The sequence below is a fragment of the Salmo salar genome, chromosome ssa05, assembly GCF_905237065.1.
Source record: "Salmo salar chromosome ssa05, Ssal_v3.1, whole genome shotgun sequence".
Classification (NCBI taxonomy): domain Eukaryota; kingdom Metazoa; phylum Chordata; class Actinopteri; order Salmoniformes; family Salmonidae; genus Salmo; species Salmo salar.
Window position 1 is genome coordinate 72,055,704 of NC_059446.1, and position 25,679 is coordinate 72,081,382.

A 25,679-nucleotide genomic window follows, 5' to 3' on the forward strand; every position below is an offset into this window, starting at 1 on the left:
TGGTTTGATTTCAGTTTAGGTGAAGAAACTTATAACATTCTTCCAACAGAATTCTCTCCAAGTCCTTCAGTTGGTAGAGCTTAGTTCAGAATCAAATATGTTCAACCATGTTTCATCAGTTATTTCGATGTTAAGTTCCTCCTCCCATTTCTGTTTAATGTAGTTTGTAGAATGTTTCTTTGAGGATAGAATACCCAAGTAAAGATTTGAAATAGTTTTTTTTGTTACTCCCCAAGTTGTATGCGTTAGTGAATACTTGGATACATTTTTGACGTGCTCGAGGGTCAATCACTTTTATCTCTATTAAAAAATAGTGTTGAACTTATATGGATCTGTAAAAATGTTGTTCATCTAAGCCATGTTTTTTTACTTAGGTCCTGGAAATTCTCCAGGATCCCATTCCTTATAATTGTACAAAAGCATATGATGCCTTTCTGCGTCCACTGTTTAAATCTACTATCCTGAATTGCAGGGATGAAGCTGGGGTCGTATGTGGGCCAACTCAGCAGTTTGACCTCTCTGTCTAAATTAATTTGCTTAACAACCCTAAACCATGTCTTCAGACAGAAATTAATCCACTGATTTTGTCTATTGTATTTCTGTTACCATGCCCTTATTAACCTAAACGGACTGTATGGGTATCTCTGTCAAAGTAGTCTCAATGTCTTTCCATTTGGATTCGTATTCTGAATTGCACCAACACACCAGAGGTCTCAATTGGGCTGACATAATAATCTTTTAGGTTTGGTAAGGGCATACCCCCACTATTTGTTGGTAATTGTAATGTTTTATATCTAATTCTTGGTCTCTTACTGTTCCAGATAAACCTTGATATCGTTTATTCCATTCCCTAAACTGTTTAGGCGGGATTTCTATGGGCAGTGATTGGAACAAATACAGTAACCTCGGCAGTTTGCTTGTTTCAATTCTACTACTAAGATCCAAGGGAAGTGAATTCCACCTGTCCAGGTCATCATATATTTTCTTGTTGATGTGATCGTAATTCATGTCATAAAGTTTGGGTGTATCTTTTGTTTGATTTACTCCAAGATATTTAATGGATGAAGAGGCATACTTACTCTTCAGCTCTTCCTGTGGGTATAATTATATACTAGGGCTGAACCCAAGAGTTTTAACGGACAAAAGAGTGTCGGCTTGTTTACAAGCCAGTACTCACATTTGGCATGGAAGACAGGTCTTGTTGTTTTTCTTGTCTCGGAAGTAGAAGTCCTTACATTCACACACTGTGTCACTCTCTTGAGTACCTGTCAACAACAGTATGTACACTCAGTACACACACAAACGTTGTCATACACACACACAAATAATACTACTAGTAGAACAAAACAAAGGGTTGTCCTTATTATGTAATAACCGTTATACTGTGTAATCCATAAGTAAATACCAGGTTGGTTGGAAAGACGGGAAACATTATGAACCACACTAGCAAGACAAACTCACATGGTTGTGTTTCTCTCTCTCCAGGTCCACATGTCTTGCAACTGAGGCACTCCCGTGTTTCCGAGTTTATTCTATTTTTGTAGAAGCCTTTTTTGCAGCGACACAGTGTGTTGCTACTCTTCTTGCATGGCGACTCCTCTTCCTCATTGTCTACAGGTGTATGGAACAACACAGCCAAGAAGAACAGAACAGAGAGAAAGAGAGAGAAGACAAGAGACATTTGCTTTCATACCATATTGAGACCATCTATAATTGCACATTATTGTAAATCATTGAAAATGTTACTAAATAACTGTACTGTACCAACACAGAGTGTACAACGGAGGCAGGTCTTGACATAGTTACTCTTCTCTCGGTACGTCCTGCCCTCTTCACAGGGGACACATTGGCTATTCTCGCCGTCCTTAGTGCAGTGCTCCTTCAGCTTAAACCCTGGAGAACACAAGGCATACATACTAAGGGGGAGGCAACACAATCCAGCAAATTGATTTACTGTAAAACCTGGTAATATGTCAGAGCTAAAACTAGGCTAGAGAGTGACAAATATAGTATACAGTATGTAGGCCTACCGTGTGATAGACGACTGAACGGCCATCTTTTATACACAATAAGAGTAGAATCTTGAAATAAGATTTTGGTTTAAAGCTGGAATCCTTAACTGGTGAAACTGCCACATCCATTTGGGATATTACAACAACAAAGAAGTTACTGCAAACCTAGGTTTTCCCCCTCTGACATCAATACACAGGCACACATCTCCCCGCTGCACCGAGCGAGCCAATTGAAGCACACGTAGCCTTCTCTTTTGCCTTGCGCAACATTTGGTGATCCAGAAACAAGAGACCACTTGTGTGGCTGTTTTGTACGGAAATCTGGGAATATTTGGCCAATTAAACATTTCTGGTTCCTCTCAGGGGGAAAAGAAAATAGACTTTTCAAACAGGATTGAGTGAAGTAGCATCAAATATGTTGAATGAGCAACTAATGAGCATGGAGAGTTTGACGAAATGACCTTATATTTTTCAGTCTAATACGGCTGTTTACTTACTTTTGTAGCTCTTCGTTAGACACACGCTTTTTGTAAACACCGGTAGGTAACTGTCCTCTCCAAGTTTAGCTGGAATTTAGCCACGAAAATATTTGAAAAATGTGATTGGTTGATGATATGACATTGGCCTACATCTCTTCTTGCGCTGTGCAGGATATCAGATCTCAACAACATTGGAGAAGTGTTAGAAGCGTCCATCAGCAGTTGAAACAATAAGAAAGCATAAACAAGTTGAGGGATGGGGCCGGAGAAACGTAGCCACTCTCAAATTCATAGACAGAGCTATGCAAGGACTGACCATCCAGGATATCAAAATGATAGTTTTAACCATGTTTTGAGACTATACAATATTTGTTAACATTTACTTTGTTTACAAACATTGGAGTAAAACAAGCTTATATTTAGGGTTCTGATGGGGTACGACAGTTGAACTAAGCTCATGGGGCATTTCTAAGTTATATTCTTCAAAAATCAATAGGTATTTCTATAACAACAATGTAATGTCATTAATTGAATCCAAAAATGGATGTAGTTACTGCAGATTTCCCCTTTAACATCACCAGCACCACATCCTTATGCTATAGTATATTGTCATATGGGCAACTTGATTGCAAAAGAGACAGGTTGGAATGTAAATTCTCATCAAATGAATAGGAAGTCTAAAAAATAAAAAAAATCTAGCTTTTTTCTAAATTAGTAGTGTTTTAATTTGTTGATAAAATGAGGGACATGATTGTTTGGTTGCAGGACGTTGGACAAAGGGCAAAAATTAGGGACCTGGTTAAATAAAGGTGAAATAAAAATAAATAAATAAAACAATCCGGGACATATAGTTACCCTAGTTCTGGGGCGAACAGTGGCACTGTTCCCTTTAAAGCGGATTTGATTTTCAACTCAATGCATAGTGTATGGAAAAGTATAAGTTACACCCACATTACCCTCTGGAATGGAAAGGCCCAGTTGTATAAGTGCAGTGTAATATAGTACAGTACAGAAGGCCTACCTTCATGGCACTTTCGACAGCATGTCCCGTTAGCATTGTGGTAATGACTCCCGTCAGGGCATTGACTCCCCTCAGGTGGTGGTGCCAAGAGGTAGGGGTCTACTGACCAGCACTGCAACATTACATTACATTGTTGTTATAGAACAGATCCAATCAAATACCAGTCATATGTAATTACTGAAAATATTTTATAACTGATTGATAGGCTACTGTATAGGCCTATTCCTGAAATGATTGACTAATTGATTTACTGATTTAATAATTTATTAACACTGAATTGATTGGTGTGAATAATTGACAAATTTGTTGGATTGGTGGGGGATAATTGATGTATTGCTGAGAAATAAGTACGACTAGATGGGGCATTATGTTATTGGTAGAGGACTCGGCATTATGCATCTGTTCGTGTTAAAATGTCTTACCAATACGAGCAGAGCGCAAACGTTCAGAATGCATTTTTCCTTCCATTTCCCTCTCAAGACGTCCATTCTTTCACACCCTTTTTCTCACTAGCACCATCTTTAAAAGAACACCTGCAGAAAGAAGAGATGGGGTAACACGTGGGACAAAACTCTTCATAATGCTTTCACATATTAGGTCTACTTGACTTACCTTTTTTCTAGTGCAAAGAAAATGTTGTCAATATGAATCAGTATTTCGCTGTGTAAAAATAACTTTAATACTACCATGTCAAGGCTATATAGATATGAACTTTGTTTGATTTAAAACGCATAGCCTAGCTTGCGTTATAACGCAAGTCTCAAAAAATAATGTACATAACCTATCGGATCTAGGCTATGTATTTATTTCTTTTAGAATGTAACCTTTGTTTATCTAGGCAAGTCAGTTAACAACAAATTCTTATTTACGACGGCCAAACCCGGCCGCCCTATGGGACTCCCAATCACGGCCAGTTGTGATAAAGTCTGGATTCGAACCAGAGTGTCTGTAGTGACGCCTCTAGCGCTGAGATGCAGTGCCTCAGTCCGCTGCGCCACTCGGGAACCCATTTATGGCGAGGCAAATTATTTGTAAATTATTTTCCGGGACTTATGTTATAACTAGGATATGCATTTTAATTCATACAAAGTTCATATCTAGTTCAAGAATACACCCCACTTAAGCCACAATAAAAACCGAGAAAACGTATTTAGTTTCGATTTCACTGTAGCGTACACCCACTGTTTTTAGCCACAGAAGTCCGATATTATCAATCTCTTTTCCCAAAACTACAGGCGGAGAGTTACCGTCACTTACCTTTATCAAAACCGCTCCTACATGACAAATGGCGATGCAGTCGAGTCTCCAATATTTAAATCTAATTTGTAGTAAGACTTTAAGAAATGCATTCAAATCTCAAAAGATACGCCAGGGTATTAAATGGCGAGTTCTAGTGAGGGGGCGGACTCAAACGGGAAAAAAGAAACGTCATTGTTTCAAGGAAGTCTGAATTGCAGGGCGTAATATAGGTTACACCATAGGTAGTATGATAAAGGCTTATAATACTCGATTGAGCAATAGCAGGCTGTGCGCCTATGGGTCACATGAGACATTTCCCAAGTGTATATAAAAACAACAATTGAAACACCTGCAGGGGGCTAGGGGGATTGTTTCTTTTATCGGGATGTAGCATAATGCTAAATATGTTGGGCGATTTGTTACATTCAGTATCACTACGTCAAGGAAATATAGTATCTAACAAAGATTTCTAGGTATATTTCAGGAAGTTGTGTGTCCCTGGAAATAATCAGAATTCATGTAAACATAATCCTTTTGAAAAGATAGCTTGTCTCTTGGCACAATTTACCCCGGGTATGGAGTAAATTGAGTACGGGGACAGGGTAGCCTAAGCATAGCGAAACATTTCTAACTGTACATTTTAAAACATTTACATTTAACATAGACTCAGGCCCAGGTGTAACCTCATATCCCAGCGATAATGTATTGTATTACGGAAGAAAACACCAATTGTGTCCAAGAGGGTAAACTCAACTGAGGAAGGCATTTTTCATCTTTTAAACTTGACTAATCACTCAAATGCGAGGTGTCTTCAAAATACTATTCATATTATGCAAAAAACATACTAATTGTAATCATCATTTGTATGGGGTGTGTTGATTAGACATTGGCTCAACTTGCCCCTCGCCCAATCAGAATCACCGTTATTCGCCAAGTACATTTACACATACTCAGAATTGTACTTGGTGATATGGTGCTGCTAGTGATGGACAACATTTAGAGACAGAATACAGACAGCAGAGTTTCAACAAAGTTTACATACATTATATATACACACAATAATAATGGTACAATTTACCCCAAAGAAACCATATTGACTATATTTGCCCACACAGCTACAAGGGTGCACTTTCATGCTAGGTTTAGGACCTCCTATTGTAGCTTATATAGACCCCAAACTGATGTATAAAACCAGTGGAGGCTGCTGAGGGGAGAACGGCTCATAATAATGGCTGGAACGAATGGAATAAAAAAAAATGGAAACCTTGTGTTTGATGTACTTGATACCATTCCACTCATTCCAGTCCAGCTGTTACCATGAGCCCGTCCTCCCCAAATAAGATGCCACCAACCTCCTGTGTATAAAAGTTTTAAAACTATCTACTTTAAAACTAACCTATAACTAGCATCATGAAACATATATCACACTAAATGTATTTGACTTTATGAAAATCCGTTTTTTGGACCTAACTTGCATGCTGCTTTTTCCATGTGGTTTCTTCCTTCACAGACTCTATGAAATGATGACCTCTTCCTAAATATTTGGTCACTTGATTCAATTTGTGTATGGTTTCCTAGAAACAACTAACCCTTTGGCTCAACTTACCCCACATATATATATATATATATATATATAATATAAAGATGATAAAAATGCCTTATCTTTCTGTTACCTGTGTTTATCTGATTGCTCAGCAGTGCAGTGAGAAGTACTTCCTTACTTCAGAACCCACATCCTTCTCAAAGCGCTCTCACCCCCCCGGCCCCCCACACACACACTCCGCTACTGGCTGTTCTACACTGAACAAAAATATAAACGCAACATACAACAACAATTCAATTCATTACAGTTCATAAGGAAATCAATTCAAATAAATAAATTAGGCCCTGATCAGCGCGACACATCTCCTTCGCATAGAGTTGATCAGGCTGTTGATTGTGGTCTGTGGAATGTTGTCCCACTCTAAAATGACTTAGTTTTAACTTAATTAATTAGTATTGAGAGATGCACCAACCAACAGTAAAGACTGCTGAGTGTAATCGCAACATGTGTATGCCCTCTAAAGTCTCTTCTGTTCTGTGTACTAGATGTCATCCAACTACAGTACATCATCAAGAAACTAAATGTATTTTTGTCATGGGCAAAGAAACTCAAAAGGGGTGATTATACTAATTAATACAAATGTTGATCCAATTGTGCAAACAGATCCACAAGGATGATGGATTATTATAAATATGTTATTGGACCAAAAACAGATCTGGCTAATTAATCTATATGGGCCAAATAATGATGATCCCCACTTTTTCAAAAATATATAATAGCTCACAAGCAATGAAATAATCTATTATTATGGTGGGAGAATATAATACGGTTTTAAGTACCTCAATGGATTGTAAAGGAAATTACTCTACAAACTATCACCCTCAAGCACTTAAGGAGATTACGAAGATCATGGATACATTAGAACTAGTAGATGTATTGAGGTTGAAAAACCCTGACCTAGTGAGATATACATGGAGGAGGCTTAATCAAGCTATTCGTCTTGATTACTTCCTAGTCTCGTTTTTGCTGGCATCAAAAGTTTAAAAAGTATTAATAGGAGACCGAATCCATATAACTCTTACAGAATTTCCATGTGGAGATTGGAAATGTAATCAAAGCCTGTTCGATGACAATTTGTTCTTAACTGTCATAAAATAAGTTGTACTCATCCTTAAAAATGTCGTACTGGAGAGAAGAGGACCAAAACGCAGCAGGTATGTGCAGGCTCATCTTGACTTTTATTCACTATCAAAATGAATGCCAAAATAACAAACCATGAGAATGATTGAACGAACGAACAACCAACCAACCAACCAACCAACCAACCAACCAACCAACCAACCAACCAACAAACAAACAAACAAACAAACAAACAAACAAACAAACAAACAAACAAACAGTCTGGCAAAGCTCACAGAACAATTCCCCACAACCCCAAAGACAAACACACACACCTATATAGGACTTCCAATCAAAGGCAACTATACACACCTGCCTTCAATTGGAAGTCCCAATCATCAACCCAACATTTAACAAACACAAACCTGCCACGTCCTGACCAAAACTAAAACACTAGCTCCATCTGCTGGTCAGGACGTGACAGTACCCCCCCTCAAGGTGCAGACCCCGGAATGGACCTAAAAAACAAAAACAAGAAAATCCCCAATACCCCAACAAAAACCCAACAAACAATAACCCCTAAACCATAAGGGAGGGAAGGGAGGGTGGCTGCCGTCAACGACGGCACTGTGCTACACCCTCCCTCCCCAACCCACCTATCCTGGAGGTGGCTCAGGTGCAGGCCGTTCCAGGCTGTCGGGGCAGTCTGGCAACTCGGGACAGTCGGGGCAGTCTGGCAACTCGGGACAGTCGGGGCAGTCTGGCCACTCGGGACAGTCGGGGCAGTCTGGCCACTCGGGACAGTCGGGGCAGTCTGGCCACTCGGGACAGTCGGGGCAGTCTGGCCACTCGGGGCAGTTCAGGGCAGTCTGGCCACGCCGGCAGTTCAGGGCAGTCTGGCCACGCCGGCAGTTCAGGGCAGTCTGGCCACGCCGGCAGTTCAGCGCAGTCTGGCCACGCCGGCAGATCAGCGCAGTCTGGCCACTCCGGCAGTTCAGCGCAGTCTGGCCACTCCGGCAGTTCAGCGCAGTCTGGCCACTCCGGCAGTTCAGCGCAGTCTGGCCACTCCGGCAGTTCAGCGCAGTCTGGCCACTCCGGCAGTTCAGCGCAGTCTGGCCACTCCGGCAGTTCAGCGCAGTCTGACCTCTCCGGCAGTTCAGCGCAGTCTGACCTCTCTGGCGACTGTTGACTGGCGGGCAGCTCTGACGACTGTTGACTGGCGGGCAGCTCTGACGACTGTTGACTGGCGGGCAGCTCTGACGACTGTTGACTGGCGGGCAGCTCTGACGACTGTTGACTGGCGGGCAGCTCTGACGACGACTGTTGACTGGCGGGCAGCTCTGACGACGACTGTTGACTGGCGGGCAGCTCTGACGACGACTGTTGACTGGCGGGCAGCTCTGACGACGACTGTTGACTGGCGGGCAGCTCTGACGACGACTGTTGACTGGCGGGCAGCTCTGACGACTGTTGACTGGCGGGCAGCTCTGACGACTGTTGACTGGCGGGCAGCTCTGACGACGACTGTTGACTGGCGGGCAGCTCTGACGACGACTGTTGACTGGCGGGCAGCTCTGACGACGACTGTTGACTGGCGGGCAGCTCTGACGACGACTGTTGACTGGCGGGCAGCTCTGACGACGACTGTTGACTGGCGGGCAGCTCTGATGACGACTGTTGACTGGCGGGCAGCTCTGATGACGACTGTTGACTGGCGGGCAGCTCTGGCGACTGTTGACTGGCGGGCAGCTCTTGCCCCGTCAAACAGCCCTTGTGCCCCCCCCTAAAAAATTATTGGGGGTGCCTCTCGGTCTCCCTTACCTCGCCAGCCTTCTTCCGCTACTTGGTCCTTTTTTGGTGGGGAATTCTGTCATAAAATAAGTTGTACTCATCCTTAAAAATGTCGTACTGGAGAGAAGAGGACCAAAACGCAGCAGGTATGTGCAGGCTCATCTTGACTTTTATTCACTATCAAAATGAATGCCAAAATAACAAACCATGAGAATGAATGAATGAACGACCAACCAACAAACAAACAAACAAACAAACAAACAAACAAACAAACAAACAAACAAACAAACAAACAAACAAACAAACAAACAAACAAACAAACAAACAAACAAACAAACAAACAAACAAACAAACAAACAAACAAACAGTCTGGCAAAGCTCACAGAACAATTCCCCACAACCCCAAAGACAAACACACACACCTATATAGGACTTCCAATCAAAGGCAACTATACACACCTGCCTTCAATTGGAAGTCCCAATCATCAACCCAACATTTAACAAACACAAACCTGCCACGTCCTGACCAAAACTAAAACACTAGCTCCATCTGCTGGTCAGGACGTGACATTAACTAAGACAAAATAATTCATAATTGCCGTTTTTTTTGTACAACATAGGTACAGCAGATCCCCTTATTGTATGGGACACTTTTAAATGTACTTTTAGAGGCCATTCAATACAATACTCATCATTAAAACAAAAGGAGTTTAGGTCAAAAGACGCTCTTTTTGTACAGAGCCAACAGCGTCAGAGCATTGTTCGGCTGAGGAAGTGCATAATATATACGAATCCTGAGGATTATGATTCAAAGGAACCCCAAGAAGGGTCATCCTCAGAAGGGTCATCCCCCGAAGAAAACTAAGTACGCTGCTGCGTTAACCACGGCCTGACCCCCAAAGGACTGGTTCAACAATAAAAGGAGTGCCCTTAAATCCTCCGGTTCTTCATTTCCGCATATACCATGGATATTCATACAACATACCAGGACGCTGATACGTCATAGAGAGTGGCTGAGGGGTGAGTGGCTGAGGGGAGAGTGGCTGATTGGTGAGATTAAAGAGCTTATGTTTGGTAATGTCACGCCCTGACCTTAGAGATCCCTTTTATTCTTTATTTGGTTAGGTCAGGGTGTGACTAGGGTGGGAAATCTATGTTTCTATTTCTTTGTTGGGCTAGTATGGTTCCCAATCAGAGGCAGCTGTTTGTCGTTGTTTCTAATTGGGGATCATACTTAGGCAGCCCTTTTCCCCACCTTAGATTGTGGGATCTTGTTTGTGTGTAGTTGCTTTCTGCCCTGCACATAGCTTTACGTTCGTTTTTGTATTTTGTTGTTTTTCCAGTGTCATTTTTAATAAAAGTCAAATGTACACCTACAACGCTGCACCTTGGTCTCATTCCAACAACGAGCATAACAGAAGATCCCACCACCAATGAACCAAGCAGCGTGCCCAGGAGGAGCAGACATCCTGGACATGGGAGGATATCTTGGACGGAAAGGGGTCCTGGACGTGGGAAGAGATCCAGGCAGGAATGGATCGCCTTCCATGGGAGAAGACAGAGGCAGCGAGGGAGGATCAACGGCGACTTCGAAGTTCACCACCACGACGGAAGCCAGAGATGCAGCCCCCACCCAAAAAATGTTTTGGCACACGGGGTGGTTGGCGGAGCCAGGTTTCAGACCAGAGCCAACTCCCCGCACTCGTTTTAAGGAGCGTGTGACCAGTCAGGCACCATGTTTTGTGGAGATACACAATGTGTCTCCAGTGTGCCTCCACAGCCCAGTACGTCCTGTGCCTGCTCCTCGCACTCGCCCTGAGGTGCGTGTCACCAGTCTGGTGCCACCTGTCCTGGCTCCACGCACCAGGCCTCCAGTGCGCCTTCCCAGTCCAGAGCTTCCGGCGACAGTTCCCAGTCCAGAGCTTCCTGCGACAGTTCCCAGTCCAGAGCTTCCGGCGACAGTTCCCAGTCCAGAGCTTCCGGCGACAGTTCCCAGTCCAGAGCTTCCAGAAAAAACAACATTTTTAACCCTCTTCGGAGGACAAATCTGTTTTTAAATATTTTTTTTGCTGCATACACACATACATTTTACATACATGGTACTTTTATATAAAGCAGTCACATAACAGTTAGTAGACCCGGTGCCGGTCTACGTACCGCACCGGAGCTGCCACCGAGACTAGATGCCCACCCGCACCCTCCCTTATAGAGTCAGGTTTTGCGGCCGGAGTCCGCACCTTTGGGGGGGGGGAGAGATCCCTTTTATTCTCTATTTGGTTAGGTAAGGGTGTGACTAGGGTGGGAAATCTATGTTTCTATTTCTTTGTTGGCCTAGTATGGTTCCCAATCAGAAGCAGCTGTTTGTCGTAGTCTCTAATTGGGGATCATACATAGGCAGCCCTTTTTCCCACCTTAGATTGTGGGAAGTTGTTTGTGTGTAGTTGCTTTCTGCACTGCATATAGCTTTACGTTCATTTTGTATTTTGTTGTTTTCTCCGGTGTTATTTTTAATAAAAGTAAAATGTACGCCTACCACGCTGCACCTTGGTCTCATTCCAACAACGAGCGTAACAGGTAATGTATAACTGTTATGTGACTGCTTTATATAAAAGTACCATGTATGTAAAATGTATGTGTGTATGTAGCAACAAAAAAATGTAAAAAAACAGATTTGTCCTCCGAAGAGGGTTAAAAATGTTTGTTTTTTTAATAATAAAGAAACTAAATGTACCCTTCAGCCAATGGTAAACATATAATAAGAAAACGCAGGAGGAACATTAATGAGAATCAGTCATTTGGTTTTTTTGGTTGGCAACTGTTTGTTTCTGCAGACTCTGAGGCTCAGCCCAGTCATTTCTGTTTGTTACAGTAATCTGTGTACGCTGTATGAGTAGTGAATGCTCAGAGGCCTGAGGCAAAGGTGGAGGGAGATGTGTAGAGGGTCGTCCCTGCCGCTGCTCCCTGGGCTGTAACAGTTCACCCAGGGTCGTGTGATGTGGCCTGGCTTCTGTGAAAATGCAGGTTGAGTTGAGAAGGAGCAGACCACAGAGTCAATGAAACCACGTGACCACTGACTGAGAGAGACGGCTGCATATAGTTGAACCACACTCACCACACAGGCGCAGACACATTCACAAGACACACGCGCACTCGCACACGCAGGTACACACTAAACATGATAGGCAAAATATGACATTCAGTTAACCCACAAGAGTCAATGTAGCTCAAAAGACCTGTTGTGTACATGTCCGTAAAGAATGTCAACGTCATTTCTCTCAGTCTGATCTGAGTATGTTTGACTGGACGGTGAATTTATATAAGAACGGCTGCTGCTTACAGTGAAGAAAATGACTGGTCCTAAGATGAGTGTAATGTAGTCATATTCACTCAGAAATTACCTTATCATCAAAGCAACACAGAGAGGGAGAGAGAGACAGATGAACATAAGAGAGTCTTAAAGATTGTTTTGGAACCTAATATCACAGTTTTTGATGAAAGAGAGACAGAAGGACAAACGGCAGTGGAAAGAAAGGGGGTGGAAGAGGGGCAAGTTTAGGATTTTAAGCGGCACCGTGGTTCAGAGTGAACTAGGGGGGTCGTCATAGAGAGAAAGAGAGAGAGATAGAAGTCTTTTGAAATGGCAGTTTCCCTTATGACTCATCTTTTGAATAATACTCTGACACACTGTGATCCCCAGTTCAGTCACACAGTCAGAGGGTCCAGAGTCACATCAATCTCATTCTCTCATCCTCTCTGAGACACGGTAAGTCAGACTCTACACTTCCCTACTGAAACAAGTTTTGTTCAGGTCTGTCGTTAGAGTCCTGGGCGTGCTTGATGTATCTATAATGGTATACAGTTGGATGTGTTTGTGTCATCGGGTTTTGTTACCTCTTTGTTTTTCACTGTCAGCATGTTGGCGTTTTGTCTGGAGTCAGTATCATGTGTTCTACTTTAGGTGGTCTACTGTTTCTCATGTCCTTGAAACTGTCTCTTACAGCTACTGTTGGGGCCTACGATAATGTCCTGCCATTGCAATGCTTTATCTCTTGATAATATATTGTTGGATGATATCTTTATGAATGTGGTAAACACTGAGTATACAAAACATTATGAATAGCTGCTCTTTCCATGACGGACTGACCAGGTGAAAGCTATGATCACGTCACCCCGCTCCTCCGCTCTCTCCACTGGCTTCCAGTTGAAGCTCGCATCCGCTACAAGACCATGGTGCTTGCCTACGGAGCTGTGAGGGGAACGGCAACTCCGTACCTTCAGGCTCTGATCAGGCCCTACACCCAAACAAGGGCACTGCGTTCATCCACCTCTGGCCTGCTCGCCTCCCTACCTCTGAGGAAGCACAGTTCCCGCTCAGCCCAGTCAAAACTGTTCGCTGCTCTGGCACCCCAATGGTGGAACAAGCTCCCTCACGACGCCAGAACAGCGGAGTCAATCACCACCTTCCGGAGACACCTGAAACCCCACCTCTTTAAGGAATACCTGGGATAGGATAAAGTAATCCTTCTAACCCCCCCCTTAAAAGATTTAGATGCACTATTGTAAAGTGGTTGTTCCACTGAATATCATAAGGTGAATGCACCAATTTGTAAGTCGCTCTGGATAAGAGCGTCTGCTAAATGACTTAAATGTAATGTAAATGTTATTGATGTCACCTGTTAAATCCACTTCAATCAGTGTAGATGAAGAGGAGGAGACAGGTTACAGAAGGATTTTTAAGCCTTGAGACATTGATTGTGTATGTGTGCCATTCAGAGGGTGAATGGGCAAGACAAAAGATTTAAGTGCCTTTAAATGGGGTATGGTAGTAGGTGCACCAGTTTGAGTGTGTCAAGAACTACAATGCTGCTGGGTTTTTTACACTCAACAGTTTCCCGAGTGTATCAAAAATGGTCCACCACCCAAAGGACATCCAGCGAACTTGACAACAGTGGGAAACATTGGAGTCAACATGGGCCATCATCCCTGTGGAACGCTTTCGACACCTTGTATAGTCCACGCCCCAACAAATTGAGGCTGTTCTGAGGGCAAAAGTGGGTGCAACCCAATATTAGGAAGGTGTTCCTAATGTTTTGTACACTCAGTGTATGTCAATGTTCTGAAGTTCATGTAAAATATCTTAAATATTGACTGTCTTCCTCTTTTTCTCTTCATTCCTCTCAGATGCATCTCTTCTGGTGGATCACCCACATCTTTCTATCCCTCCCTTCTCTCCTCTCTCTTGTCCAATCCCTCATGTGCAACAAGGAGAGACAGTATGCTTGGCCACTATCAGTGAGCCAATGGTGCTGCAACAAGTGTCCACCAGGTAAGCCATTTGAAAAATACTTTTATCAGGTGTGTGTGTGTGCATGTGTAATTTAATGTGTTGCCCTTTACAGGTCAGCATATGGTGGGACGCTGCACCGGTCAGAACAGCCCTACCCAGTGTGCTAACTGCACCAGCGGCTACTACTCAGACAGCTACAACTTCGACATAAGCTGCAAATCCTGCGATGGCTGCAGCATGAGTGGTAAGTGTGTGTGTGTGTGTGTGTGTGTGTGTGTGTGTGTGTGTGTGTGTGTGTGTGTGTGTGTGTGTGTGTGTGTGTGTGTGTGTGTGTGTGTGTGTGTGTGTGTGTGTGTGTGTGTGTGTGTGTGTGTGTATCTACACATTTCCAGCAACCTATGATTGGCACTGATGCTTGTCTTGTCTGTCTGCCTAAAACTGTTACTCACCTGTTTTTCTAAGTCATAGTTATGAAGGACTTTACAGATGAAAACACATAGCCTGCTAGGGATTTCCCCCTTCACTGTACCATGGTGGGACAGTCAGAGAGAGAGGGGGAAGGGGGGGCACTGAGAAACACTGACTCACCCACCCAGGAGTAGAGGAGGGTTTGGAGGGCTGAAGGGATGGCATGTCTACCAAATGTAAATGTAATGTCAAGGATATCAGTGGTGATGGGGGGGACAGTGGGAGGGGTTAGTGGTAGACAGATATCTCACCGCTGGAAATAACCTTTTTACTTTAGAGATAAATATCGGAAAGTGCAGCTGACAGAACATTTTCATTACATGCTGTCATCGAGTGTAGTGGTGGACAAAAATAGAGACTAACTATTTTTAAACAGAGGGTAAACACAGAGGTGAGAGGTTTGAGAGTAGCCACAGACTCAGTGAACACGTTAACTGACGTTCAGTCTAGTGAAAAGGCTGCTGTGTGTGTGTGTGTGTGTGTGTGTGTGTGTGTGTGTGTGTGTGTGTGTGTGTGTGTGTGTGTGTGTGTGTGTGTGTGTGTGTGTGTGTGTGTGTGTGTGTGTGTGAAGGGTGGGGTCAGACGGTAATATACACTTCAGTTCGTTGTGAGTCAAAACCTGATTTAACAATGTCCTATGAGTCATTTTGAAGATGAGTTATTTCATCATATTCAGGCATGATTTCAGATTGTGTTTGACTATGTGACAAAAACACTATGTCAATGTCAGTATACATGAAGGCACATAAACAAATAGACCACCTATGACTTGTGTTCCGTTACAGAGCTGCAGTATGTATCTCGCTGTTCCACCAAGCAGAATGATGTGTGCAGCTGTAAACCAGGCTACCGCTGCAAAGGCAGTGGCACCTGTCTGGACTGTGAGGAGTTCCCCAGCCCGAACACACCCAAACTCATACCGACACCTCCCATCATGCCAGCTACAGCGTCAAACCACTCGGTGCCTGGTATCCCTAATCATAGACCTAAACCTGTCACCAAACCTGGTACTGGGCCCATCACAAAACCAAACCAAGGTAAACTACAATACAATGGATACAAATGATGAAAATGTCCTGAAAGTGTTCAAAGTGACATGTAAAAATGCCATGAGAGCTGCATAGTTCTCTCTCTCACAAAACCCAAAACCTTATACAATGCCGGTGTTCATGTGTTTTATGGCCCTGACCTCTCTCTCTCTACTCCCCTCTCTCTCTCATACACACACAAACAGATGATAGCAAGTGGCTCCCGGTGTGTCTGTCTGCAGTGTGTGTGTGTCTACTGCTCACCTGCCTTGTTGCCATCTCAAAGCTCAAACCTGTTCTGCGATGGATTGGTTCAACAAACAGTAAGTCCACGTCACTGTTGATCTGTCCTGTAGTTCTTTTGAACACAATACATACACACGCACATTTGACCTAACCCTCATCTTATTGGCCCATCAGGCTTCTGGTCTCCCAAAAAGACAACTCCAGCCAATCAGAGCACAGCGGAGGAGGAAGTGCCCATGCCGGTCCAGGAAGTGTGTGGAAAGCCAGAGCTGCTACTGGACGTATGATGGAGGAAGTCGGTGTCAAAGGAGAGGATGAGAACTCACAATGGGACAGCGAGCTGGGAGACCCGGGAGACAAACAGACTACCTCACATTCCCATTGAAGTTAAACTAACCTGAAGGCTAGACAGGCTGCTGTATTGTTTTAATGCAGTGGCTTCTGTATCTAGAACTTTCAGAAAGGACAAGAAAATAGGACAAAAAGACACTTTGAAGTATGAAGACACAGGCTAAAGATGAGTGGGAGTCTGTGACCGAGAAAGAGCGGAGGGTAACTGGAAGAGTGTGAACGAGAGAGACAGACACACGCACGCGAGACAGACAGACAGACAGACATTTGTGTGCTGAATACATGTACTGTACATGTTTATGTTGAAGATGTTTTACACCTTCATTACAATTATTATGCTTTTTGCTGTATCTATGCTTTATGCTAGTGTTTACTCTTACATAGTAGTGGCTGTTTAAAACACACAGCGCTGTATTTAAAATAAAGAACAAATGTTACAGGCCTACTGTAATGTCATACAATCGCCCCATCACCTGTATTCATTGAAAAATTATATTTCATATTTTGCTTTTAATTTGTGCAAAAACAGTTCAAGGTGCCACATGAAAACAGAAAAAAACAGTTTGCAGCAGTTGAGACTGAAAGCTTTTTACACAGTTCAATAAAAGGAGAGCAAGTGGATGTGTACATGACCACCATAGTAAGATGTCTAGATCTGTCTAGGTCTAGGACAGGAAATAATGGCCATTCTAGAGTTTTGGGATTCACCAGTGTTCTGAGAGTAAGAGTGGCAGGTAGCCTAGTGGTTAGCGTGTTGGACTAGTAACCACAAGGTTGCAAGATCGAATCCCTGAGCTGACAAGGTAAAAATCTGTCGTTCTACCCCTGAACAAGGCAGTTAACCCACTGTTCCTAGGCTGTCATTGAAAATAAGAACTTGTTCTTAACTGACTTGCCTAGTTAAAAAAAAAAAAGGCTCTATTCAATCTGTATTGTGGAAGTTCAGCTTTACAGCCTGAAAGAAATGTAAAGGCAATGTTCCTGTGTCAACTGCTTTCACATTAAACACATATTAAACACATTAAACACAATCAGAAATGACCTCTATGTTTCTATCATGCAATCTGTAGTGATACAGACTGAATAGAGCCCCAGGTAGATGTTGTCCCTTACCACTGATCCGGGTCAGTGGTAAGTTGTAATCCTCCTTATGATTAACATTAGGATGTAGGGTTGGCTAAACTGATCCTAGAAGGGAAGCTTTCACTTGGTGCGTCCTCTGTCCTCAATCCCCCTCCCCTCATTGCACCTCCTCCTTGGAAACATGACTGTCCTTCCCTTGTTCCTGTGAAGGGAAGAATACACAGTCCATCTCCCCATCCCTTTCCTCCTGGGATAGATGGATGTTAGGGGAGGGTGTGGGGTGGGCCGGACATCCTTCCTCATCCCTCTCTTTCTGCCCTCTCTCTTCCGTCCCTCCACCCATACCAGTGAACTGGTTGAGTAAACTGAAGATGACTGTTCCAGCATTGTGGACATGGACTGGGCCTGAGAGAGACACAGACAGAGAGAAAGTGATATTAGATTCTATATTCATCATCAGCCTTATTCACGATGGATCTTGAAACTAATCAACTTCCCATGCTAATCCCCCATGGACTTCAAAGCATCATCTATACAAAACTCTGACGTGCATCTATTGGAAAAACCACAAGAGTAACTCAACCATATTTACATTATTTTTTTAAATTATTTGTATCTGTAGTACCCATATTTGCTGCTGTAATAGGTGGTGGATCCACTGCCTGGTGCTTAATACTGGGCTGTGTCTCTCTGGCACGGTGCTGAGGAGTTGGCTCTTTGGTCTTGTTAGGCGACGCTTCTCTTACTCCCTTCATAAGAGCACAGAAATTCACCAGAAATCCAGAGTTATTGGAATACACAATTGTCAACAATGCCTATATAGGGTTTAGGTCAGGAACACACGAATGACAATGTAAACATTACACACACAATGTAGTAAGTTACCGTAGGTATTACACATACCTTGTTACAGAACTTGAGAGCTGGAAAATAACAGACACAACTCTATTAGTCAACCCAGCAAACTGATGGTAAGCCACTCATGGGTATGTCATTGATGAATCGATGATTGAAAGGGCAATGTTTAATCATCTTAACTCTGCATTTGAATGCTTTCTAGGTACATGTAGACACTAGAAACTGGTAAGTATGTCTACACAGACAGTGTTGCAATCTTTGAATGAAATTCCATTCACAAGAAGCTACAGTTGGCTCCCAGTGCAGACCTATCCTGAGATTTAACATCACTGTCTAATCCTTTCTCATCTCATTCTAGTGTGGAGAGAGAGAGTCTGCTCTAACACAATGATCTAACTACAGTTGAGACTGAACAGAGGAACACTGCCTTACCTTGTTTGAAACAGGCTTCATCTCCTGGGCGACGGATACATAACAGAATGATAACGGCTAGGATTCCAATGACCACCATAGGACACAAAATGGCTGCCAAGTGTTTGCTGGTGTCAGCTGGTGGGGAAAGGAGATGGAGAAACTACTGTATCTGTATCTTCTCACAGTTTCAATATATTCTGACTGTAATGAAAATAACTGATGGACACACACATACACACACACTCGTACTCACACTCACCTGTGGTGTGATGAGTGGCATTGCCTGCTTGTGAGACTGGTGATCGTGGAGTGTCACAGCTGGGTGAGACAGAGGTAAAGGACACATCATGTAACATATCCATACACATTCACAGACTGTCAACACTGAAGTGGGGCCAGAGAGCTGAGAAATATATCTAATATCTCAAATATCCATTACCACTAATATATCTGACAATTCTTTGATACCAGATCTTCTGGTTGTATGAAGGTTATATAGCATAAAATACCAACTTTGCCAGAAGTGGCCCACCTGTCAGGAGAAGGCTTCAACCAGAGCCTGTTTATCTGTCTGGTTCCAGTATGTGAGAGTATGTGACAGTAGGGAGGATAAAAAAGGATAAAGGCTCACTTGGGAGGTTGACAGCGTCCACTGGGAGAGGAAGTCCTGCTGTGTTCAGAGGAAGTTCCTGTCTGGTTGTTTCTGATGCCCACTACTGTAATCAGAGCAGAGTGCACACAGGCAGGAAAACATCAACATCTATCCACAGTCAAACACACTGATTCAATACCCAGAACCTGGCAAGAATACAACACAGTGAAGGAAGACAGGCATAAGAGAAGGCCAGTGAGCACACACACACTGTACAGTACCATTGCTAGGTGGCAGGGGAGGTGGGGGCAGCTGAGGGATCTTCTCACAGTCTCTACAGTTTCCTGTCTGGTCGTCTTTGTCGGTGCAGGTAAAACCAGCCTCACAGCGACATCTAGCGTTCGATACAGTAGTACACGGCTCATCCTCCACCAGGTGCAAATCTGACAGACCCACACGCACACACACACACACACACACACACACACACACACACACACACACACACACACACACACACACACACACACACACACACACACACACACACACACACACACACACACACACACACACACACACACAGCCAGAACAAAAGGTTTAGTACAGCTATTGCATGGTAATAAATAGTGTCCATACTGTAGACATACCTTTATGACTTTTGGTAAGAAATGACATGTACGGCATGTGGAAATCATAAGAGGGCGGTTTATGGAAATACATAGGATGGACTGAGAGTAGCTGAGGGGTGGGTTTATGGAGATAGGTGGGATGGACAGAGTAGCTGAGGGGTGGGTTTACGGAGATAGGTAGGATGGACAGAGTAGCTGAGGGGTGGGTTTATGGAGATAGGTGGGATGGAAAGAGTAGCTGAGGGGTGGGTTTATGGAGATAGGTGGGATGGACAGAGTAGTTGAGGGGTGGGTTTATGGAGATAGGTGGGATGGACAGAGTCGCTGAGGGGTGGGTTTATGGAGATAGGTGGGATTGACAGAGTAGCTGAGGGCTGGGTTTATGGAGATAGGTGAGATGGACAGAGTAGCTGAGGGGTGGGTTTATGGAGGTAGGTGGGGTGGGTTTATGGAGATAGGTGGGATGGACAGAGTAGCTGAGGGGTGGGTTTATGGAGATAGGTGGGGTGGGTTTATGGAGATAGGTGGGATGGACAGAGTAGCTGAGGGGTGGGTTTATGGAGATAGGTGGGGTGGGTTTATGGAGATAGGTGGGATAGACAGAGTAGCTGAGGGGTGGGTTTATGGAGATAGGTGGGATAGACAGAGTAGCTGAGGGGTGGGTTTATGGAGATAGGTGGGATGGACAGAGTAGCTGAGGGGTGGGTTTATGGAGATAGGTGGGATGGACAGAGTAGCTGAGGGGTGGGTTTATGGAGATAGGTGGGGTGGGTTTATGGAGATAGGTGGGATAGACAGAGTAGCTGAGGGGTGGGTTTATGGAGATAGGTGGGATAGACAGAGTAGCTGAGGGGTGGGTTTATGGAGATAGGTGGGATAGGCAGAGTAGCTGAGGGGTGGGTTTATGGAGATAGGTGGGATAGACAGAGTAGCTGAGGGGTGGGTTTATGGAGATAAGTGGGATGGACAGAGTAGCTGAGGGGTGGGTTTATGGAGATAGGTGGGATAGACAGAGTAGCTGAGGGGTGGGTTTATGGAGATAGGTGGGATGGACAGAGTAGCTGAGGGGTGGGTTTATGGAGATAGGTGGGATAGACAGAGTAGCTGAGGGGTGGGTTTATGGAGATAGGTGGGATGGACAGAGTAGCTGAGGGGTGGGTTTATGGAGATAGGTGGGATAGACAGAGTAGCTGAGGGGTGGGTTTATGGAGATAGGTGGGATGGACAGAGTAGCTGAGGGGTGGGTTTATGGAGATAGGTGGGATAGACAGAGTAGCTGAGGGGTGGGTTTATGGAGATAGGTGGGATAGACAGAGTAGCTGAGGGGTGGGTTTATGGAGATAGGTGGGATGGACAGAGTAGCTGAGGGGTGGGTTTATGGAGATAGGTGGGGTGGACAGAGTAGCTGAGGGGTGGGTTTATGGAGATAGGTGGGATGGACAGAGTAGCTGAGGGGTGGTTTTATGGAGATAGGTGGGGTGGGTTTATGGAGATAGGTGGGATAGACAGAGTAGCTGAGGGGTGGGTTTATGGAGATAGGTGGGATAGACAGAGTAGCTGAGGGGTGGGTTTATGGAGATAGGTGGGATAGGCAGAGTAGCTGAGGGGTGGGTTTATGGAGATAGGTGGGATAGACAGAGTAGCTGAGGGGTGGGTTTATGGAGATAGGTGGGATGGACAGAGTAGCTGAGGGGTGGGTGTATGGAGATAGGTGGGATAGACAGAGTAGCTGAGGGGTGGGTTTATGGAGATAGGTGGGATGGACAGAGTAGCTGAGGGGTGGGTTTATGGAGATAGGTGGGATAGACAGAGTAGCTGAGGGGTGGGTTTATGGAGATAGGTGGGATGGGTTTATGGAGATAGGTGGGATAGACAGAGTAGCTGAGGGGTGGGTTTATGGAGATAGGTGGGATAGACAGAGTAGCTGAGGGGTGGGTTTAAAAACACATGTTCTAGTTATGACTGAAAACACAATGTATAAATACTATCAATCTATCTAGATCTAATGTAAATCAAAATATCAAATTACTTTACTCTTGCTATGTAACTACTGTAAAAAATAAAAATGCAATGTATGTAATGTGAATTCAGAAAGTATTCAGACCCCTTGACTTTTTCCACATTTTGTTACATCACAGCTTTTTTTTAAATGTTCATCAATCTACACAGTTCAGTTCTCTGCTGCCAATGACTGGAACGAACTGCAAAAATCACTGAAGCTGGAGACTTTTATCTCTCTCACCAACTTTAAGCATCAGCTGTTAGAGCAGCTTACCGATCACTGCACCTGTACACAGCCCATCTGTATAGCCCACCAAACTACCCCATCCCCATATTTGTTATTTATTCTTTGCTCTTTTGCACCCCAGTATCAGTGTTAATGCTAAATTGTCATTATTTCGCCACTATGGCCTATTTATTGCCTTACCTCCCTAATCTTACTACATTTGCACACACTGTATATAGATTTTTCTATTGTGTTATTGACTGTACGTTTGTTTATCCCATGTGTAACTCTGTGTTGTTGTTTTTGTCGCACTGCTTTGCTTTATCTTGGCCAGGTCGCAGTTGTAAATGAGAACTTTTTCTCAACTGGCCTACCTGGTTAAATAAAAGGTGAAATAAATTAAATAAAAAAATGTAAAACCCGATCGAACATCTCTAGAGAGACCTGAAAATAGCTTTGCAGCGACACTCCCCAAGCCAAGCTTATAGCGTCGTATCCAAGAAGACTCGAGGCTGTAACCACTGCCAAAGGTGCTTCAACAAAGTACTGAGTAAAGGGTGAGAACACTTATGTAAATGTGATATTTAATTTTTATTTAATTTTTATACATTTGCCAAAATTTATAAAAACCTGTTTTTGCTTTGTCATTATGGGGTATTGTGAGTAGATTGATGAGGGGGGAAAAAACAATTTAATCAATTTTAGAATAAGGCTGTAACGTAACAAAATGTGGATAAAGTCAAAGGGTCTGAATACTTTCTGAATGCCCTGTACGTATAACAACAAAGTTTATTTTTGTCCTCTGAAGAGATGGGCCCCACCCCAAAAAATATTTACAAGCAATATACAGTAAGTATTTCCCACTAAATAAAGATGTTACATTGCTCTGTGAATGAGTTGTGTTTGTGTTTATGTACCACGTTTGCAGTCTTTGAAACAGGAATGACAACTGGACTCTGCATTCAATCGTGTTGTGTAGGAACCATCTCGACAGGGAGAGCACTCTGAACAGGACTTCTGATAATGACCTGAGAGAGAGAGGGGAGGTGAAACATATCAAATCAGTTTACACAGTTTAGCAGATGTTATAGAGGGTGCAACGAAATGCTTGTGTTACTAGCTCTTAACGCAGTAAAATGTCAAACAAGTACACAAATCATTTAAGTGTTGTTTTTTGTAAGAATTCAAGAACGGCAGGACGAATCCAATCAACAACCCAAATGCAATCTATGCGTATGTACACTGGAAGAATTTACACTAGATATACTAAGAATGATATGTACAGCAGTAAATATATTACAATGAGCTATGCCGGGAATACAGGTTTTAAATACTCAGTGTGAAACAGGAAGTGTCCAGTGGTTCAACGTCTGTAAGACATGGGACAGCAGATATGGAGTAAAGGAAATGAAGTTTGGGAAAAATATAGGGAAATGGGGCGATAGAGAGAACGAGGTAGAAAGAGAGGAGCGAGGAGATAGTGAAGAGACATGGGAAGTCAAGACATAAGAGAGCACTACAATAACAATACAAACTGATGGATGCTGCAGTTTTATAAATGTCCTGTAGTAGGCTACATGAGTAGTGCATGTCAGAACATAATGCTAACTCTTTTAGACACATCGGCACACACACATTCAGGTAACGTTTTAGTACACGGTCTGTTGCTGACTGAGAAGAGAGGAGCATAGCGGCACGAGAGCAGAGAATAACAGGAAGAGATGGAGCGCACAGAGCGAGAGCCTGTTGGCCTAGTCTGCATACTAATGAAGGATGTGGTCATAGCACAGAGCTCCACTTCTCATCATGAGAGAGAGAGAAACTCTCTCATAGTTTCCTCATGATTCCTAAGAACCTATGCGCACTCACACACATTCTGAAACGATCTGCCTCACTGTTAATGTAAAAAATGGTTGATTGTAGGATGAAGGGATAGAATGTGGAGATGAGGGAAGAAAAAGGGAACAATAAGTCAAATAAAAAGTAAGGGCCTATGATGGAGGGCATTTCTTTCTCACCTGGTGGACACAGTCTGCATTGTCTCCCTCCATCCATGTAATAGCTCTCTGTAGTCTGACAACACACAACACGAACACAGTCTCATGAGGTCTACTGTCATAATGTTGTAACAGATGTCAAACGGTTCTAACAGCTTTCATAAACAGTCATAACAAATAACAAGAATGGACATAAAAGGAGTAAAATGGTTACCAGAGGATATGAGACTGCTAGGTGTGCAGACATCATTAGCATAGCCACAAATAACTGTTCCATCACCATTCTATAAACAATGTTAAATCATTAACAATCTGTCATTTGAGTTCATTCAGTAACATTTCTCAATAGGTATTAAAAAGTACACACAACAAATAATGCCAAAAGATGTTACAAGGTTCCTACATGTTGAAAATCTTAAAGTTTATCACAATTTGATGGTGACTGCACAAACTTCTAGCTTTGAGCCTCATTTCAGTTCAAAATATATCAATGTAGAAACCTGAGTTGGAAACTACCAACACATAAGATAATGTAGTCTTACCTTTTGCACTGTAGAGACCACACCAAATCTATTTGTTGTCTACAACTTCAACTCCCCCCCAACTATTATTCTTTAAGGTGTGTCTCTCTCTTCTCTACCCATCCTTTGCGTCATTATTTCCTTCACCTGTGACATCTTCCTCTCTTCCTGTCTCTCCCGCCCACTGTGTACTGACAGTGATGTTGTGGTGTATTTATAAGCCAGAGACAGACAGGCAGACAAGACAGGCATGTCAGCAGGGTGACTAATGCCTCTGAACCAAAGTCTCATCATTTTCGCCACATACTTTAAGATGTGAAAGACAGTTTGTCACAAACATTTTATCTCGCTGTCCTCGTAAAGTTAGCTTATCAGGCAGGTGGAGTTCAGGAAGTGCAGACACGCATAGCAGTCAATGCAAGTGGGCTTCTAGCATAAACTCACCAAATCCACAACAAAAAAAACACACACACAATCATATTGCTCAGCTGTCTTTTATTCTTCATTCCATCTCTCTGTCAGTATACAGAGCTCTGCGTTGAAGCACACATGTTCAAGGGGCCAGTCCAGTTTCAAATAACTCACACCTCAACAAAACAAAGACCAAGGCCTGATTTACCAAGCAGCGCAATGTTTACACTTGCTCTTTTCGGAGGGAATTATAAGATGAGATACAAAGCTAGAAACAGAAAACAGACTTTACTTCTGCCTTGACCTTTTGTTCTATGACTCGTTCCCTTTTGAACAGAGCAGGTGTAAACATGGCACTGG

The 25,679-nt window shown here is 43.3% G+C and overlaps 3 protein-coding genes across 4 annotated transcripts in view; 1 reads left to right on the forward strand and 2 right to left on the reverse strand.

Moving 5' to 3' along the window:
- Positions 1-4,860, reverse strand: part of tnr1a (Tumor necrosis factor receptor superfamily member 1A) — a 12,388-nt gene extending 7,528 nt beyond the window's left edge. Inside the window, exons 1-6 of one of the 2 annotated variants that reach the window (NM_001141773.1) lie at positions 4,770-4,860; positions 3,935-4,045; positions 3,513-3,624; positions 1,765-1,893; positions 1,462-1,611; positions 1,178-1,265 (exon numbers count right to left, since the gene is read on the reverse strand). In NM_001141773.1, coding sequence (NP_001135245.1) covers positions 1,178-1,265; positions 1,462-1,611; positions 1,765-1,893; positions 3,513-3,624; positions 3,935-4,000 — 545 coding nt within the window. In that variant the 5' untranslated portion in view covers positions 4,001-4,045; positions 4,770-4,860. Of the gene's footprint in view, positions 1-1,177; positions 1,266-1,461; positions 1,612-1,764; positions 1,894-3,512; positions 3,625-3,934; positions 4,046-4,769 lie in introns of those variants that run through there. The other variant, XM_045717705.1, reaches the window with a different exon arrangement.
- A 7,973-nt stretch (positions 4,861-12,833) lies between these two features.
- On the forward strand, positions 12,834-16,953 carry LOC106576947 (tumor necrosis factor receptor superfamily member 4). The gene is made up of 6 exons (XM_014154505.2): positions 12,834-12,967; positions 14,386-14,530; positions 14,604-14,735; positions 15,745-15,996; positions 16,194-16,310; positions 16,408-16,953. The coding sequence occupies exons 2-6, from the start codon at positions 14,386-14,388 to the stop codon at positions 16,518-16,520; spliced, it is 759 nt and encodes a 252-aa protein (XP_014009980.2). The 5' UTR covers positions 12,834-12,967; the 3' UTR covers positions 16,521-16,953.
- Positions 16,954-17,074: 121 nt separating this feature from the next.
- On the reverse strand, positions 17,075-25,086 carry LOC106576951 (tumor necrosis factor receptor superfamily member 5). The gene is made up of 11 exons (XM_045718755.1): positions 24,930-25,086; positions 24,602-24,671; positions 24,409-24,463; positions 23,308-23,418; positions 19,813-19,974; positions 19,571-19,655; positions 19,199-19,257; positions 18,958-19,074; positions 18,571-18,590; positions 18,293-18,416; positions 17,075-18,072 (listed from the first exon to the last, which is right to left on the reverse strand). Exons 2-11 carry the CDS (start codon positions 24,668-24,670, stop codon positions 17,825-17,827), a joined length of 1,050 nt encoding a protein of 349 aa, XP_045574711.1. The 5' UTR covers position 24,671; positions 24,930-25,086; the 3' UTR covers positions 17,075-17,824.
- Positions 25,087-25,679: the final 593 nt, after the last annotated feature.

Coding starts and splice junctions, on each gene's coding strand:
- LOC106576951 (XM_045718755.1), bottom strand. CDS start 24,670: ATGGTGATGGAACAGTTATTTGTGGCTATGCTAATGATGTCTGCACAC. Junction 19,258..19,570: donor GGACGCTGTCAACCTCCCAA/GTGAGCCTTTAT, acceptor TGTCTCACCCAG/CTGTGACACTCCACGATCAC. Junction 19,075..19,198: donor TGCCACTCATCACACCACAG/GTGAGTGTGAGT, acceptor TTTCCCCACCAG/CTGACACCAGCAAACACTTG.
- LOC106576947 (XM_014154505.2), top strand. CDS start 14,386: ATGCATCTCTTCTGGTGGATCACCCACATCTTTCTATCCCTCCCTTCT. Junction 14,736..15,744: donor CGATGGCTGCAGCATGAGTG/GTAAGTGTGTGT, acceptor GTTCCGTTACAG/AGCTGCAGTATGTATCTCGC. Junction 16,311..16,407: donor ATGGATTGGTTCAACAAACA/GTAAGTCCACGT, acceptor TTGGCCCATCAG/GCTTCTGGTCTCCCAAAAAG.